General features: G+C 46.3%; 1 protein-coding gene and 1 long non-coding RNA gene across 3 annotated transcripts; one reads left to right on the forward strand and one right to left on the reverse strand.

Annotated features, from left to right (window-relative positions):
* Window positions 1–256: 256 nt before the first annotated feature.
* On the reverse strand, window positions 257–15348 carry LOC142187915 (uncharacterized). 2 transcript variants are annotated; one of them, XM_075261723.1, is made up of 3 exons: window positions 15294–15336; window positions 3445–3522; window positions 257–2797 (listed from the first exon to the last, which is right to left on the reverse strand). In XM_075261723.1, the coding sequence occupies exon 3, from the start codon at window positions 2754–2756 to the stop codon at window positions 603–605; it is 2154 nt and encodes a 717-aa protein (XP_075117824.1). In that variant the 5' UTR covers window positions 2757–2797; window positions 3445–3522; window positions 15294–15336; the 3' UTR covers window positions 257–602. The 2 variants fall into 2 exon arrangements, with proteins under 2 accessions (XP_075117824.1, XP_075117823.1); XM_075261722.1 differs by lacking the exon at window positions 3445–3522 and having other exon boundaries at window positions 15294–15348.
* A 206-nt stretch (window positions 15349–15554) lies between these two features.
* On the forward strand, window positions 15555–18351 carry LOC142187914 (uncharacterized). Its single transcript, XR_012712623.1, has 2 exons — window positions 15555–15637; window positions 17607–18351. It is a non-coding gene; the product is annotated as an uncharacterized LOC142187914 (long non-coding RNA).
* Window positions 18352–19081: the final 730 nt, after the last annotated feature.

A 19081-nucleotide genomic window follows, 5' to 3' on the forward strand; every position in this document is an offset into this window, starting at 1 on the left:
AATTTCCTAAACCTCCCAGGGAATTGCCTTCCAGCCGGGATCTTCTGTATATTGATTTTGTATACTGAGTCCTCCTGCCCCTCCTTGAGCAGCAGATTACCGACCATTATTATTGAGTACAGCGGTCAGACGAGACTGGAACATTGTACAGAACCCACCAAATAGAAGGTCAGTTGTTCTTCTGAAGACAGAGTTTACATCTCTCAAGACACACGTGACCCCCTTCCCATAAACAAACAGGATAGAAACTGACGCAACGTTTATTAAGACCACTGTAGGCCCGTGACACAAATACAAGACACAAATTGAAGTCTTTAGCTCCTCCATGATCTGATCCACAAACAGGAAGTAGTAATGTTTCTGTAGGCGTGGCCTTCCACACAAAACTCTATTACTTTATTTACAGAACCCATTCGATGTGTCTGAACAGTAAAAGATGGCTACTTGTAAAAACACTGCCACACCTGTGCGTAGGATATGTGTGGTATTACAGCTTGGTTCCATAAACCCATGAACAGGTGTGGCACTGGTAGAAAGCAGCCATGTTTTCCCAGTCCTGGACATCCCCTGTAATGGTTATATGTTCGGTTATTGCCGTATGGCTATGGACACTCCGAGTACGGGAAGGCCCCTTCTGCCACATGAATCCTCTGATGTCGGACCAGATGTGACTTGTACGTGAAGTGCTTGCCACACTCTGAGCACAGGAAAGGCTTCTCCCCCGTGTGGATCCTCTTGTGTATAATCAGATAGGTGTGACGGCTGAAGGATTTACCACACTCCGGGCATGTAAATGGCTTCTCCCCTGTGTGGATTCTCTGATGTCGGAGAAGATCAGATTTTTTGCTAAAACACTTGCCGCACTCTGAGCATGCGAATGGCCGTCCTCCCGTGTGAGTCCTACTGTGTGCTGCAAGGGCTGTCCGTTGACTAAAACACTTGCCACACTCCGTACAAACAAATGGCTTCTCCCCAGTGTGAATACGTTGATGGATGCCCAGATATGTGTGTCTACTGAAACACTTCCCGCATTCTGAACACGCAAAAGGCTTCTCTCCCGTGTGAATCCTCTGGTGGCGCACTAAGTCAGACTTTGTGATGAAACACTTGCCGCACTCGGAGCAGACAAAGTGTTTCTCTTCCGTGTGGATTCTCACATGCTTCCTTAGCTCATATTTCAACACAAAGCTCTTTCCACACTCCGAACACGGATACGGTTTCACCCCGGTGTGAAGGGTCATGTGCTTGTTCAAGTCTCTTTTCTGGGCAAAGCACTTTCCACACTCTGTGCAAGAAAAAGGTTTTTCACCGGTGTGAATCCTGCGGTGCGATATAAGGGTGGAGTACTGTGTGAAACACTTGCCACATTCCGAACAGGAGAACGTCTTCTCTCCGGTGTGGACCCGTCGGTGGATGACAAGATGAGAATGCCGACTGAAACACTTGCCACATTCAGAACATACAAATGGCTTCTCCCCCGTGTGAATCTTCTCATGCCTGACAACATCGGATTTCTTGCGGAAACACTTTCCACACTGGGAACAAGAGAAGGGTTTTTCTCCCGTATGAATTCGTAAGTGCCGGGTGAGCTGGGATTCTCTGGAGAAGATTTTGCCGCACTCGGAGCATGTAAAGTCGCGCTCCGCTGTGTGGATTCTTTGATGTCTGATCAGGTGGGAGTCTCGGCTAAAGCTCTTCCCACATTCTGGACAGGTGAATGGCTTTTCACCCGTGTGGATCTTCTCGTGTCTGATAACGTCTGATTTTTTGCTAAAACTTTTCCCACACTCGTAACATAGAAAGGGTTTCTCTCCTGTGTGAATTCGCTCATGTCTCGCCAGGTCTGATGTGCTGCTAAAACATTTGTCACACCCTGAGCAGGAGAATGGCTTCCCCCGCATGTGAACTGGTTGGTGTCTTGTTAGTTCCAGTGCTGTACTAAAGGCCTTACCACATCCAGGACAAGGATAGTCTCCATCATATGGGTTAATGTGTCCTGCTGATAAATAACAGTCTCCATCCGTGAGGTTGTCTCCATCCGTGAGGTGGTCTCCATCCGTGAGGTGGTCTCCATCCGTGAGGTGGTCTCCATCCGTGAGGTGGTCTCCATCCGTGAGGTGGTCTCCATCCGTGAGGTTGTCTTCATCGCACGAGACAGACTCCTCTTTGATGATCACGGGGATATAATCCGTGGTGGAGAGCATCTCGCTGTCAGAGACATTCCCTTCCTCACCAGAGTCTGACTCTGTCTTAAAGTCGGTAGGTGAATGCTGATGTCCATAATCTGAACACGTGTCTCTGTGGGTATCTTCACATGCTGATTCCTCATTGGCTTGGCCAGCATGTCTAGGTGAATACGAGTCCGAGCCTGTGAGGCTTTCTTCTTCTTCACATGAATTTGATTCCTCTTTGATCTGAGCAGACTGATATGGCTGTGGATGTTCTTCAGAAGCAATGTCTTCTTCCGATAAGCAGTCTCTATATATCTGAGCGGACGTATATGCTGCTTGTGTGTGATCAGTGGGTGTGATGTCGGAGGTTGCCGGATTTGCCTCCACACTAGCCAATGAATCCATATGTGGGGTGTGAATGTCGGGGTGGTCTTCTTCCTTTATATAGGCAGTATTGTGTTGTGTAAGATGGCGGTTGTCGCTTTCCTTATGTAACAAACCCTCCTTTCTTACATGTTTGTTGGACTGTCTTTGTTTACAGTTTACAACACTTGGTCTTGAGATGGTGAAGTCCAAGCAGGTCATACGAGGAAATCCTCCAGGTGGTTTGTTGTCCGTGTCACAATCTACAAAAGAAGAAATAGATCCCAGTTATGTTCTCACATTTTACAGACCGACCACTAGATTCGGCCTCCACATGATTCATATTTGGATTGTGCAGGTTTATACAAAACATCTAACACCTTTCTTCATTTTTTTTCCAATACCGCAGGGAGACTATTCCTGGATCTCTCACTTCTGTATTTTGGGACATTTTTTCAATGACATCTCTTTTTACATTGTAGTAACTCATTTCATAGAAGAATAACGTTAGCCAAATAATAATAATACGAGCCTGCCATCTGGGGGTTACGAGCCTGCCTTCTGGGGGTTGGGTTCATAACAGGACCACTTAGAGGTAAGTAGACATTATGGATTAGGCCCAAGGCTTCACATCTGTGCATGGGTTTCCGGTCAGGGAGTTAGTCATGGTGCTTGGTGACCCATGAACAGAAACCTAATTCGCATAAAAAAGGGGTCCACGTGGTTTCCGCACAAAAAAATGCAGAGAGAACAAAGTGCTTCTGCAGGACAACGGAATCCCCCAACGCAGATGTGAACCAGGCCTTGCTTTGTTGGGGGTGGAAAAAATATTTCTGCCATCGTTTTTTGAAACTTTTACCATTTAAAGGGAGTGTGAGCAGAAAATGAAGATATAAATGAATCCCACTACCTTGTAGGACTGTCAGCACAGATTACAATGATGAATTTGTTACTCAGGATCACTGCTCCATTCTTGTAAAAATCATCCCTTTAAATGAAGAGAAAAGGGCTTAAGGGGTGTGGCTTTCCATCAGTGGGCTTAAGGGGCGTGGCTTTCCATCAGTGGGCTTAAGGGGTGTGGCTTTCCATGATGGGCTTAATGGGTGTGGCTTTCCATCAGTGGGCTTAAGGGGTGTGGCTTTCCATCAGTGGGCTTAAGGGGTGTGGCTTTCCATCAATGGGCTTTAGGGGTGTGGCTTTCCATCAGTGGGCTTAAGGGGTGTGGCTTTCCATCAATGGGCTTTAGGGGTGTGGCTTTCCATCAGTGGGCTTAAGGGGTGTGGCTTTCCATCAGTGGGCTTAAGGGGTGTGGCTTTCCATCAGTGGGCTTAAGGGGTGTGGCTTTCCATCAGTGGGCTTAAGGGGTGTGGCTTTCCATCAGTGGGCTTAAGGGGTGTGGCTTTCCATCAATGGGCTTAAGGGGTGTGGCTTTCCATCAGTGGGCTTAAGGGGTGTAGCTTTCCATCAGTGGGCTTAAGGGGTGTGGCTTTCCATCAATGGGCTTTAGGGGTGTGGCTTTCCATGATGGGCTTAATGGGTATTGTCACGGAGCAAAGGTATACGTCTTCCTCCGGATGGTCTTTTGAATCAACACGGACGCAAGAAGTCGGGAGACAACAGCAATTTATTGTAATCCACAAAGTTATTAGCCGGCGGCGGTCACATCAACCGTAATAACAATAAGTCCACAGAAGTCACAATCCAATGATAGCTTTGGCTCCTTGGTCCTGTAACTAAATCCTGGCTCTCTGCAGAGCTGTGCACAGGCCGGCTAACATATACTAACTGCTAGCTATATACTATATACTAAGACTGTTACACCTATATCTGTGGGGGGAAGGGCTGAGTCACAGATCCTTCCCCCCTCACCTATACCAAGGAGAGCAGACTCCCTGTCTACTATGGACAATGCACCATCCAACATCTTCTTGGAGACACTGATCAGATTATCTCCACCCATTGTCCTCACTAGTTAGAGGTATTTGCATACAATGTGCTAACACACTAGACCCCAATCAGCCAACTACACATTGATGTATATAACAGGCTAGAGAATACATTCCACATGAAATATATATTACACATGGCCTATAGTATAGACTCTAACCATCCCGTGACAACCCCTCCCCCTCTCAAAACATGTGCATGACACAATTGGCCTACACAGGTAAATTGGGGAATGCACATCAGTCTCTATAGCTCATATGTCCTCCTGCCGGGATAACCCATCTGTGTTCTGGTGTTGGTTCCCTCGGCGGTACTGAATGGTAAAGTTGTAGGGTTGAAGGGCTGGCATCTGGCAGAAAATCCGGTGGATCCATGTTGGCTTCTCCCTGAGCTTGGCTTCGGGTCACTGCTCCCACAAAGTGGCACTGTAGATTTCCAACATCGTTGCCTAACAGAACATCGGCCGGCAGCCCGCTCATCACACCAATTGTGCATCGTTTTGGTCCATAACCATAGTCGAGTTCCACGGTAGCTTTAGGAATACGTCTCCGAGTACCTCCTGCCAACTCGATAGAAATGCCAGGGCCCTCCTCTAGGGCCTCGGGTCGAACCACTCGGGGGTCCGCTACCGTTAGGAAAGCTCCCGAGTCCCGGAATCCAACAACTGTTCGGCCATCCAGTAGGACCTCCTGCAAGTGCTTCCGCTGAGGGTTTGCGGGATGTGTGGCAGAAGGCTGAATCCCATAGACCCCTGGAGGTGGAACAGATGGGTCATTCATGGAGTCATCTGGAAATGGGGCCAAACTTTCTGTCCTAGGGGTGGTTCCCAGGTAGTGAATAGGCCGGGATGCCACGGTGGCCCGTGCCCCCATGTTAACAGGGCAACTAGCTTGCAAATGTCCAGGCCGCCCGCACCCAAAACATCTGCGCTCTAGCATTCTTCCAGTAGGTCGTTGTCTAGGGACAGGGTTGTTCATAGCTGGAGGCCGATGGGCTGGGGCAGGGGTAGAGGGGGAATTGTAATCCTGAGGCCGGACACGAAAGGTGGGTGGCTGGCTGAAGGGTGTCTGGCAGACTGTGGTAGTTTTCCGCTCCTCTGCAAACAACCTCTTCCACTGCGGCTTGATGGTCAGGCCCTCATCTGCAAGGGAAGCAGCTTGCTCCACTGTGGCTGGGTTCCGTTCCAGCACCCACTCACGGATCTCAGCGGGGCACTGGGAAAAGAACTGTTCCTTAAGTATGACTTGGAGGATCTTATCGACTGTGACAGCCTCCTCTCCTTCTAGCCAGCGCTTGCATGCTTGCTTCAACTTGTGGGCGAACATGTGGAAGGAGCTTCCCCCATTGTAAGACAAAGAGCGGAACTGAACTCGGTAGGTCTCTGGAGTGACTGCATAATACTTCTGCACCGCTCTTTTAATGGCCTCATAGTCCCGCTGATCACTAGGGTCCATGGCTCTGAGAGCTTCCGCAGCCCCATCTCGTAGGTGCCCCACCAGATACCGGACCCAATCCTTCTCTGGGACTTCCATCAGGTGGCACTGGTGTTCGAAGTCCTGAAAATATCCATCAACATCCCCAGCCGCTTCATCAAAGGTCTTGAAGTGTTTATGGGAGACATATGGTGGTTCTCTCACTGTTGGGCTGGGGGTCGACGTTTGATTATAATTCCGCGTAGTTATCTCAGCCATTCGCATTTCATGCGCCATTCTTTCCTTTTCATGCGCCATTCTCTGTTCCTCCTTCTCCGTTTCCTGAGCCCTCTGTAATGCTCTACTCCTTTGCTCTGCAGTTGCTTCTAGCCCCAGCACTGCCAATTCCTCCTCATACAAAACAACCCATCTGCTCTTTTGGGTCTGTACCTGCCACTCCCGTATCTCTACTGTCTCCTGGGGGCAGCCCTCCTCATGGTCGCTTTGCAGGGTCATCTCCTCCAGTGCCTCGATCAGTTGATCTTTCGTTCTTCCCTGGTAACTCAGGTTTAGTTCCCGGGCCCTTACTTGTAGACTTGCCATAGTCCAGTTCCTGTATTCTGAGGTTGTGGCTCCATTAATCGCTGGGCTGCTGTAGTCCATCTCGCTGTCCTCTGTTGATCCCACCGCTGCCAACCAGTTGTCACGGAGCAAAGGTATACGTCTTCCTCCGGATGGTCTTTTGAATCAACACGGACGCAAGAGGTCGGGAGACAACAGCAATTTATTGTAATCCACAAAGTTAGTAGCCGGCAGCGGTCACATCAACCGTAACAACAATAAGTCCACAGAAGTCACAATCCAATGATAGCTTTGGTTCCTTGGTCCTGTAACTAAATCCTGGCTCTCTGCAGAGCTGTGCACAGGCCGGCTAACACATACTAACTGCTAGCTATATACTATATACTAAGACTGTTACACCTATATCTGTGGGTGGGAAGGGCTGAGTCACAGATCCTTCCCCCCTCACCTATGCCAAGGAGAGCAGACTCCCTGTCTCTTTTGAACAATGCACAGTCCAACATCTTCTTGGAGACACTGATCAGATTATCTCCACCCATTGTCCTCACTGGTCCTCACTAGTTAGAGGGATTTGCATACAATGTGCTAACACACTAGACCCCAATCAGCCAACTACACACTGATGTTTACAACAGGTTAGAGAATACATTCCACATGAAATATATATTACACATTGCCTATAGTATAGACTCTAACCATCCCGTGACAATTTGGGGTTAGTACGGTCTGTATAGTGTTATATTGGGGGGGGTACGGTATTATTTGGGGGCAGTACGGTCTGAATAGTGTTATATTGGGGGGGGTACGGTATTATTTGGGGTTAGTACGGTCTGTATAGTGTTATATTGGGGGGGTACGGTATTATTTGGGGTTAGTACGGTCTGTATAGTGTTATATTGGGGGGTACGGTATTATTTGGGGTTAGTACGGTCTGTATAGTGTTATATTGGGGGGGGTACGGTATTATTTGGGGTTAGTACGGTCTGTATAGTGTTATATTGGGGGGGGTATGGTATTATTTGGGGTTAGTACGGTCTGTATAGTGTTATATTGGGGGGTACGGTATTATTTGGGGGCAGTACGGTCTGTATAGTGTTATATTGGGGGGGTATGGTATTATTTGGGGGTAGTACGGTCTGTATAGTGTTATATTGGGGGGGTATGGTATTATTTGGGGGTAGTACGGTCTGTATAGTGTTATATTGGGGGGGGGTATGGTATTATTTGGGGTTAGTACGGTCTGTATAGTGTTATATTGGGGGGTATGGTATTATTTGGGGGCAGTACGGTCTGTATAGTGTTATATTGGGGGGTATGGTATTATTTGGGGGCAGTACGGTCTGTATAGTGTTACATTGGGGGGTACGGTATTATTTGGGGTTAGTACGGTCTGTATAGTGTTATATTGGGGGGTATGGTATTATTTGGGGGCAGTACGGTCTGTATAGTGTTATATTGGGGGGTATGGTATTATTTGGGGGTAGTACGGTCTGTATAGTGTTATATTGGGGGGTACGGTATTATTTGGGGGCAGTACGGTCTGTATAGTGTTATATTGGGGGGGGTACGGTATTATTTGGGGTTAGTACGGTCTGTATAGTGTTATATTGGGGGGGGTATGGTATTATTTGGGGTTAGTACGGTCTGTATAGTGTTATATTGGGGGGGGTATGGTATTATTTGGGGTTAGTACGGTCTGTATAGTGTTACATTGGGGGGTACGGTATTATTTGGGGTTAGTACGGTCTGTATAGTGTTATATTGGGGGGGGTATGGTATTATTTGGGGTTAGTACGGTCTGTATAGTGTTATATTGGGGGGTATGGTATTATTTGGGGTTAGTACGGTCTGTATAGTGTTATATTGGGGGGTACGGTATTATTTGGGGTTAGTACGGTCTGTATAGTGTTATATTGGGGGGGTATGGTATTATTTGGGGGCAGTACGGTCTGAATAGTGTTATATTGGGGGGTACGGTATTATTTGGGGGTAGTACGGTCTGTATAGTGTTATATTGGGGGGTACGGTATTATTTGGGGGTAGTACGGTCTGTATAGTGTTATATTGGGGGGTACGGTATTATTTGGGGGTAGTACGGTCTGTATAGTGTTATATTGTGGGGTATGGTATTATTTGGGGGCAGTACGGTCTGAATAGTGTTATATTGGGGGGTACGGTATTATTTGGGGTTAGTACGGTCTGTATAGTGTTATATTGGGGGGGTACGGTATTATTTGGGGGTAGTACGGTCTGTATAGTGTTATATTGGTGGGGTATGGTATTATTTGGGGGTAGTACGGTCTGTATAGTGTTATATTGGGGGGTATGGTATTATTTGGGGTTAGTACGGTCTGTATAGTGTTATATTGGGGGGTACGGTATTATTTGGGGTTAGTACGGTCTGTATAGTGTTATATTGGGGGGTATGGTATTATTTGGGGTTAGTACGGTCTGTATAGTGTTATATTGGGAGGGGGTACGGTATTATTTGGGGGTAGTATGGTCTGTATAGTGTTATATTGGGGGGGTATGGTATTATTTGGGGGTAGTACGGTCTGTATAGTGTTACATTGGGGGGTACGGTATTATTTGGGGTTAGTACGGTCTGTATAGTGTTATATTGGGGGGGGTACGGTATTATTTGGGGGTAGTACGGTCTGTATAGTGTTATATTGGGGGGGTATGGTATTATTTGGGGGTAGTACGGTCTGTATAGTGTTATATTGTGGGGTATGGTATTATTTGGGGGTAGTACGGTCTGTATAGTGTTATATTGGGGGGTATGGTATTATTTGGGGGCAGTACGGTCTGTATAGTGTTATATTGGGGGGTATGGTATTATTTGGGGGCAGTACGGTCTGTATAGTGTTATATTGGGGGGGTATGGTATTATTTGGGGGTAGTACGGTCTGTATAGTGTTATATTGGGGGGGGGTATGGTATTATTTGGGGTTAGTACGGTCTGTATAGTGTTATATTGGGGGGTATGGTATTATTTGGGGGTAGTACGATCTGTATAGTGTTATATTGGGGGGTATGGTATTATTTGGGGGCAGTACGGTCTGTATAGTGTTATATTGGGGGGTATGGTATTATTTGGGGGCAGTACGGTCTGTATAGTGTTACATTGGGGGGTACGGTATTATTTGGGGTTAGTACGGTCTGTATAGTGTTATATTGGGGGGTATGGTATTATTTGGGGTTAGTACGGTCTGTATAGTGTTACATTGGGGGGTACGGTATTATTTGGGGTTAGTACGGTCTGTATAGTGTTATATTGGGGGGGGTATGGTATTATTTGGGGGTAGTACGGTCTGTATAGTGTTATATTGGGGGGGTATGGTATTATTTGGGGTTAGTACGGTCTGTATAGTGTTATATTGTGGGGTATGGTATTATTTGGGGTTAGTACGGTCTGTATAGTGTTATATTGGGGGGTACGGTATTATTTGGGGTTAGTACGGTCTGTATAGTGTTATATTGGGGGGGTACGGTATTATTTGGGGTTAGTACGGTCTGTATAGTGTTATATTGGGGGGGTACGGTATTATTTGGGGGTAGTACGGTCTGTATAGTGTTATATTGGGGGGTATGGTATTATTTGGGGTTAGTACGGTCTGTATAGTGTTATATTGTGGGGTATGGTATTATTTGGGGTTAGTACGGTCTGTATAGTGTTATATTGGGGGGTACGGTATTATTTGGGGTTAGTACGGTCTGTATAGTGTTATATTGGGGGGTATGGTATTATTTGGGGGTAGTACGATCTGTATAGTGTTATATTGGGGGGTATGGTATTATTTGGGGGTAGTACGGTCTGTATAGTGTTATATTGGGGGGTATGGTATTATTTGGGGGCAGTACGGTCTGTATAGTGTTACATTGGGGGGTACGGTATTATTTGGGGTTAGTACGGTCTGTATAGTGTTATATTGGGGGGGTACGGTATTATTTGGGGTTAGTACGGTCTGTATAGTGTTATATTGGGGGGTACGGTATTATTTGGGGTTAGTACGGTCTGTATAGTGTTATATTGGGGGGGGTACGGTATTATTTGGGGTTAGTACGGTCTGTATAGTGTTATATTGGGGGGGGTATGGTATTATTTGGGGTTAGTACGGTCTGTATAGTGTTATATTGGGGGGTACGGTATTATTTGGGGGCAGTACGGTCTGTATAGTGTTATATTGGGGGGGTATGGTATTATTTGGGGGTAGTACGGTCTGTATAGTGTTATATTGGGGGGGTATGGTATTATTTGGGGGTAGTACGGTCTGTATAGTGTTATATTGGGGGGGGGTATGGTATTATTTGGGGTTAGTACGGTCTGTATAGTGTTATATTGGGGGGTATGGTATTATTTGGGGGCAGTACGGTCTGTATAGTGTTATATTGGGGGGTATGGTATTATTTGGGGGCAGTACGGTCTGTATAGTGTTACATTGGGGGGTACGGTATTATTTGGGGTTAGTACGGTCTGTATAGTGTTATATTGGGGGGTATGGTATTATTTGGGGGTAGTACGGTCTGTATAGTGTTATATTGGGGGGGGGTATGGTATTATTTGGGGTTAGTACGGTCTGTATAGTGTTATATTGGGGGGTATGGTATTATTTGGGGGCAGTACGGTCTGTATAGTGTTATATTGGGGGGGTATGGTATTATTTGGGGGTAGTACGGTCTGTATAGTGTTATATTGGGGGGGGGTATGGTATTATTTGGGGTTAGTACGGTCTGTATAGTGTTATATTGGGGGGTATGGTATTATTTGGGGGCAGTACGGTCTGTATAGTGTTATATTGGGGGGTATGGTATTATTTGGGGGCAGTACGGTCTGTATAGTGTTATATTGGGGGGTATGGTATTATTTGGGGGCAGTACGGTCTGTATAGTGTTACATTGGGGGGTACGGTATTATTTGGGGTTAGTACGGTCTGTATAGTGTTATATTGGGGGGTATGGTATTATTTGGGGGTAGTACGATCTGTATAGTGTTATATTGGGGGGTATGGTATTATTTGGGGGTAGTACGGTCTGTATAGTGTTATATTGGGGGGTATGGTATTATTTGGGGGTAGTACGGTCTGTATAGTGTTATATTGGGGGGTACGGTATTATTTGGGGGCAGTACGGTCTGTATAGTGTTATATTGGGGGGGGTACGGTATTATTTGGGGTTAGTACGGTCTTTATAGTGTTATATTGGGGGGGGTATGGTATTATTTGGGGTTAGTACGGTCTGTATAGTGTTATATTGGGGGGGGTATGGTATTATTTGGGGTTAGTACGGTCTGTATAGTGTTACATTGGGGGGTACGGTATTATTTGGGGTTAGTACGGTCTGTATAGTGTTATATTGGGGGGGGTATGGTATTATTTGGGGTTAGTACGGTCTGTATAGTGTTATATTGGGGGGTATGGTATTATTTGGGGTTAGTACGGTCTGTATAGTGTTATATTGAGGGGTATGGTATTATTTGGGGGTAGTACGGTCTGTATAGTGTTATATTGGGGGGGTACGGTATTATTTGGGGTTAGTACGGTCTGTATAGTGTTATATTGGGGGGGTATGGTATTATTTGGGGGCAGTACGGTCTGAATAGTGTTATATTGGGGGGTACGGTATTATTTGGGGGTAGTACGGTCTGTATAGTGTTATATTGGGGGGTACGGTATTATTTGGGGGTAGTACGGTCTGTATAGTGTTATATTGGGGGGTACGGTATTATTTGGGGGTAGTACGGTCTGTATAGTGTTATATTGTGGGGTATGGTATTATTTGGGGGCAGTACGGTCTGAATAGTGTTATATTGGGGGGTACGGTATTATTTGGGGTTAGTACGGTCTGTATAGTGTTATATTGGGGGGGTACGGTATTATTTGGGGGTAGTACGGTCTGTATAGTGTTATATTGGTGGGGTATGGTATTATTTGGGGGTAGTACGGTCTGTATAGTGTTATATTGGGGGGTATGGTATTATTTGGGGTTAGTACGGTCTGTATAGTGTTATATTGGGGGGTACGGTATTATTTGGGGTTAGTACGGTCTGTATAGTGTTATATTGGGGGGTATGGTATTATTTGGGGTTAGTACGGTCTGTATAGTGTTATATTGGGAGGGGGTACGGTATTATTTGGGGGTAGTATGGTCTGTATAGTGTTATATTGGGGGGGTATGGTATTATTTGGGGGTAGTACGGTCTGTATAGTGTTACATTGGGGGGTACGGTATTATTTGGGGTTAGTACGGTCTGTATAGTGTTATATTGGGGGGGGGTACGGTATTATTTGGGGGTAGTACGGTCTGTATAGTGTTATATTGGGGGGGTATGGTATTATTTGGGGGTAGTACGGTCTGTATAGTGTTATATTGTGGGGTATGGTATTATTTGGGGGTAGTACGGTCTGTATAGTGTTATATTGGGGGGTATGGTATTATTTGGGGGCAGTACGGTCTGTATAGTGTTATATTGGGGGGTATGGTATTATTTGGGGGCAGTACGGTCTGTATAGTGTTATATTGGGGGGGTATGGTATTATTTGGGGGTAGTACGGTCTGTATAGTGTTATATTGGGGGGGGGTATGGTATTATTTGGGGTTAGTACGGTCTGTATAGTGTTATATTGGGGGGTATGGTATTATTTGGGGGTAGTACGATCTGTATAGTGTTATATTGGGGGGTATGGTATTATTTGGGGGCAGTACGGTCTGTATAGTGTTATATTGGGGGGTATGGTATTATTTGGGGGCAGTACGGTCTGTATAGTGTTACATTGGGGGGTACGGTATTATTTGGGGTTAGTACGGTCTGTATAGTGTTATATTGGGGGGTATGGTATTATTTGGGGTTAGTACGGTCTGTATAGTGTTACATTGGGGGGTACGGTATTATTTGGGGTTAGTACGGTCTGTATAGTGTTATATTGGGGGGGGTATGGTATTATTTGGGGGTAGTACGGTCTGTATAGTGTTATATTGGGGGGGTATGGTATTATTTGGGGTTAGTACGGTCTGTATAGTGTTATATTGTGGGGTATGGTATTATTTGGGGTTAGTACGGTCTGTATAGTGTTATATTGGGGGGTACGGTATTATTTGGGGTTAGTACGGTCTGTATAGTGTTATATTGGGGGGGTACGGTATTATTTGGGGTTAGTACGGTCTGTATAGTGTTATATTGGGGGGGTACGGTATTATTTGGGGGTAGTACGGTCTGTATAGTGTTATATTGGGGGGTATGGTATTATTTGGGGTTAGTACGGTCTGTATAGTGTTATATTGTGGGGTATGGTATTATTTGGGGTTAGTACGGTCTGTATAGTGTTATATTGGGGGGTACGGTATTATTTGGGGTTAGTACGGTCTGTATAGTGTTATATTGGGGGGTATGGTATTATTTGGGGGTAGTACGATCTGTATAGTGTTATATTGGGGGGTATGGTATTATTTGGGGGTAGTACGGTCTGTATAGTGTTATATTGGGGGGTATGGTATTATTTGGGGGCAGTACGGTCTGTATAGTGTTATATTGGGGGGGTACGGTATTATTTGGGGTTAGTACGGTCTGTATAGTGTTATATTGGGGGGTATGGTATTATTTGGGGGTAGTACGGTCTGTATAGTGTTACATTGGGGGGTACGGTATTATTTGGGGGCAGTACGGTCTGTATAGTGTTATATTGGGGGGTACGGTATTATTTGGGGGTAGTACGGTCTGTATAGTGTTACATTGGGGGGTACGGTATTATTTGGGGTTAGTACGGTCTGTATAGTGTTATATTGGGGGGGGGTACGGTATTATTTGGGGGTAGTACGGTCTGTATAGTGTTATATTGGGGGGGGTACGGTATTATTTGGGGTTAGTACGGTCTGTATAGTGTTATATTGGGGGGGTACGGTATTATTTGGGGGTAGTACGGTCTGTATAGTGTTATATTGGGGGGTATGGTATTATTTGGGGGCAGTACGGTCTGTATAGTGTTATATTGGGGGGGTACGGTATTATTTGGGGTTAGTACGGTCTGTATAGTGTTATATTGGGGGGTATGGTATTATTTGGGGGTAGTACGATCTGTATAGTGTTATATTGGGGGGTATGGTATTATTTGGGGGCAGTACGGTCTGTATAGTGTTATATTGGGGGGTACGGTATTATTTGGGGGTAGTACGGTCTGTATAGTGTTACATTGGGGGGTACGGTATTATTTGGGGTTAGTACGGTCTGTATAGTGTTACATTGGGGGGTACGGTATTATTTGGGGGTAGTACGGTCTGTATAGTGTTATATTGGGGGGGGTACGGTATTATTTGGGGGTAGTACGGTCTGTATAGTGTTATATTGGGGGGGGGGTATGGTATTATTTGGGGGTAGTACGGTCTGTATAGTGTTATATTGGGGGGTACGGTATTATTTGGGGTTAGTACGGTCTGTATAGTGTTATATTGGGGGGGGGGTATGGTATTATTTGGGGGTAGTACGGTCTGTATAGTGTTATATTGGGGGGTACGGTATTATTTGGGGGTAGTACGGTCTGTATAGTGTTATATTGGGGGGTACGGTATTATTTGGGGTTAGTACGGTCTGTATAGTGTTATATTGGGGGGTACGGTATTATTTGCGCAGGGCAGGGTTATACCAGTACGATAGAGTAGGTGACGTGGTATGGCGCTTCATATACCATGAGGGGGTGCTTACAGGGGGATGAAGGCATGTGATAGGAAGATATGATGGTAATGACAGAGTGGCTGTGACATGGGGAGGGGCGAGGACTGGAGCATTGTGGGTAATAAGGTAAGAAAGGAAGAAATCAGGACAGACCCGCTCTCTGCCTTGTCCCAGCGCAGCCATTCTATCCCCCGGAAGTCCTCCCCTCTCCCCCTAGCCCAGACTTCCTGTTTGCGTTCCACACCTTCCAGGAATTGCGAACAACGTGCGTTCCAGCATCAGCTACGTCATATCCGGCGCAGAGTAATCAATGCGCAGGTGGAGAGGTCACTATGGTAACCGAGCATGGCCTGGTCTCTTGTACCCGCACGCTCGTTCGCGCGCCACCTGTCACGTGATCGATAAAAGTGATCACGTGACGATTCCTCACCGTGACGTCACGCGCATACACTGAACGGAGAAATGGAGAAGGAGGAGGCGGGGCCGAGAGTGAGACGGTAACCCGGGGATAGCTGAGGTGGCCGCCATATTGTGTGCCCTGCAGTGTGGAGCTCCAGCTGTGTCTATACATAAATGCCATGACAACGCATAAATCAAAGTCCCGCCCACTTCGCTGCCACTAACGATTATTGTGTTGAATGTGCGTCATGGCCGCGGAGTCAGTCACGTGCGCCGTACACCGCATTGTACGATGGGACACCACAGACGCCATTATAAGTCATTGGGATCTGCTATAACACTATGGTGGCTCCAGTCATGGCCGTGGAGTCAGTCACGTGCGCCGTACACCGCATTGTACGATGGGACACCACAGACGCCATTATAAGTCATTGGGATCTGCTATAACACTATGGTGGCTCCAGTCATGGCTGGAACGTTCTAGAGAAGTGACCTCCTGGCGTCTAATCTCATGGGCCATCGTTGTCTCCACCAGACCCCCGTCACACTATACACGACGTGCCGGACACTTCACAAACAACAGGCCCAAATCAGACAAGGGGGTGTGTCATGCCTCAATAATGGGTGTGGCATCCTAGGGGGCGGAGCTTTCACATAGCATTGTTGTGCTTTCATGGAGCTCTTTCTACCAGGGATCAATTTTGGTTGGAGTCTGGAAAAACAGTTTAAAATGAATTCTTCTTAATTCCATTAATATTCTTTAATTAGATGTTTTGTTTGCTGTCATAGGGATCAATTAGTAGATTTGTCTCTAGAATCTTCTCGGCCTGACCCTGGCTGTCCGCCTCATGGTGTGGCCTGGCGACTTCTCAGCCCTCGTTCCTCTTGGACGCCAGCCTGTAAAACTTTCTATGCAACGAGGGGTTGAATTCTCCAAAACCCCCCAGAAGGTAGCCCACGCTGAACAGATGGTAAGTCTTTATTAATGTCCAAACAGACAACGCATTTCGGGGTCGGTCCCTGTTATCAAGTGTATGTATGACCCAACCCAGATAAAAGGGACCAACCTCAGAACGCGTCATGTGTTTGCGGACTACTGTGAAACCTTCACCCCGCCTGGAACGTGACGTCATGGCAGACAGAAGTCCCGCGGCTGCCTGTAATTTCCTATATGTCTAACACAACCCTATGAGGTACAGCCAGACCTTCCTATGCGCGAGCACTCTCTTACCTCGTCTCTATGTCCACGTCTGCTCTTGAGCACTCTTCTCATACAGGTCACAGTATTACGCCATCTTGGCTGAGATGAAATATTTGATAAGCAATTAGACCTTGGGGTGGCCGACGCGGCCAGAAGTCCTGCATTGCAGGTAACCACAGAGTCCGGTCAGCGGCCACAGGATAGGAACCTGTGACATATGAAGAAGCCATAGCCTCATAAAGCAGCTGATCGTTGCGGGTCCCGGCTGTCAGATGTATCTCTGACCTAAAGTCAGGTCAGGCAGTTTAGTTCTTAATGGTGGGCTTGTTCATACTAAAAATCCTATCACCAATCAGATGGCTGCGTTATGGCTGTCCAGTGTCTGCAGCTGACATTAGGATGATTCACGTGGCTTTGTCCAGTGGCTTTACTGGTGCGAACGTGGCTCTGCTGAACAGGGAGTCAGTACCACAACACCGACTCTGACGCCTCTATTTTCCCACAACCCAACTCTATCACCTTCAAAAATGGCCGACAGTCATGGTCAGGCAGAAGCAGTAAAGATCCTCTAATTTCAGGACTATCATTAGCTGAGGTTAGTGACTGTACCAGTGGTCATTTCCTAAGTGTCAAGAGACACCAGACAGTAGAGGCTAAAATATCCATTGTAAATAGGTGCAAAGCTAAGACAATCCAGCACTGGCTCTCCAGACAATCCTCCCAATCCTGGTCAGTGGTGGCAGCAATCATGTGTCTGATGTGGAGCCATGTGTCTTAAGTTAAAGATGATCATGAAAAAAGGGTTAATATTGGGACCTCTAATTTAGATGATGGAGACATCAACTACTTTTGTCTTGTGTTTGCAGGTAAACCACAATGACGAAATGCATTGTCAAAGCCTGTCCAAACACCAGTCGCAGGAACAGTCGTACCGGCGTCACCTTGCATGGCTTTCCTAACACCTTGGAGAGAATTAAGCTATGGCTTCAGCAGATAGGCAAGGATTTGGGGGATCTTGACACCTTTGCTCAGCGTGTCCTGGAAACCAGGAAAAGGAATATTTTCCGCATTTGCTCCGTCCATTTCTCGCCTCAGAGTTATGTTTGGGAAGGCAAGAAACTAGTATTGCGTAAAGATGCCCTTCCAACAATTTTCCATGGATGGAAACCTAAAGGTGACCTCGTGAATCACAGTGGTCTCCCGCCAGCAAAGAGACTGAAGATTGAACCCTTATCAGATGGACAGGAAAATCCACAACCAATACAATGGCGTGTATGTCCCAAGACGAAGACATTGACTTTAGAAAAAGGACAGAACACCTACAAGATGGACGAGACTGGTGCCGGCACGTGTGTCCAACCAATCCATGTTCAAAGATTCATTTACCACAACGGCCAGAAAGATGGATGATGCCTCAACGTCTACAGATCACCGGCTGTTCCAGGTTGATATGGACAATAGTGGCCAGAGTACAAGTTAGACTTTGATGGTGAATCCTGGAACCAGGTGAAGCATCCAGTCCGACGTGAGACAAGTTGTTGCACTTGAAAAAGGGCATAGGCCCGAAACGCGTTGTGTTCTACTTTCGGAATTAAAGCACTGTTTGAATAATTGGTCGAGCGCAGTGGTCCTTATTGATTTTCGGTCTCCATCCAGTTTTGGCCTTAGTTGTGACTTCTTCCCCAATAGTCAGAACAAAGCTCCTTTGTAGTCAGAGCAGTGACTCTCTAGCTCTCGTAGTAAAGATTGTGACTGTCCTGACCACTTGTACTTACAGGAGGAATAGTTGGCCATACCCAAAACCTCCTTCAGAACACCCCTAGTATTTACAGCAGGTCCCTAGTTATCAGCAGCATCCTCCATAACACAGCAGCCCCATCCACGCCTTGAGTGTCACTCAAGTCTTTATCCTTTCCAGACATGACCCCAGCAGAGCCATCACGCCCTTCCTTCCAATAGTCACAGCAAAACTCAACCCCACCAGCCCCCACCTAGTTGTCAGGTACAGCATGTTTTGTCGCCTTCTTTGGTTGTCAGAGCAGTCCTCCACCCAATAGTCACAGCTAGTTGGGTTCCCCTTCTCGTTCATCACAGTATGGACTCCCTAAGGCCCCCATTCAGCTTTATGCATTGGGTGTGTCCACGAAACGACTGACGTGCGAGGATAGACGGCTTCTCCAGGTGACACAAAATGGCCTGGCAATTTCCTGCAGCCGAGTATTATAAATTCTCCTGTCTGTATCTCACTCGTAGTATATACTGTGCAGTATTGTCTTATTGCAGATTTGTGCTGTTGTGTCTTTTGTTTATGAAAATTAAAAAAGAACAATGTTTTATCTGA

Source organism: Leptodactylus fuscus, unplaced genomic scaffold, assembly GCF_031893055.1.
Source record: "Leptodactylus fuscus isolate aLepFus1 unplaced genomic scaffold, aLepFus1.hap2 HAP2_SCAFFOLD_315, whole genome shotgun sequence".
Taxonomy (NCBI): Eukaryota; Metazoa; Chordata; class Amphibia; order Anura; family Leptodactylidae; genus Leptodactylus; species Leptodactylus fuscus.

Bases quoted from the DNA above. Each gene is read 5' to 3' on its own strand.
- LOC142187915 (XM_075261722.1), bottom strand. From the start codon at position 2,756: ATGACCTGCTTGGACTTCACCATCTCAAGACCAAGTGTTGTAAACTGT.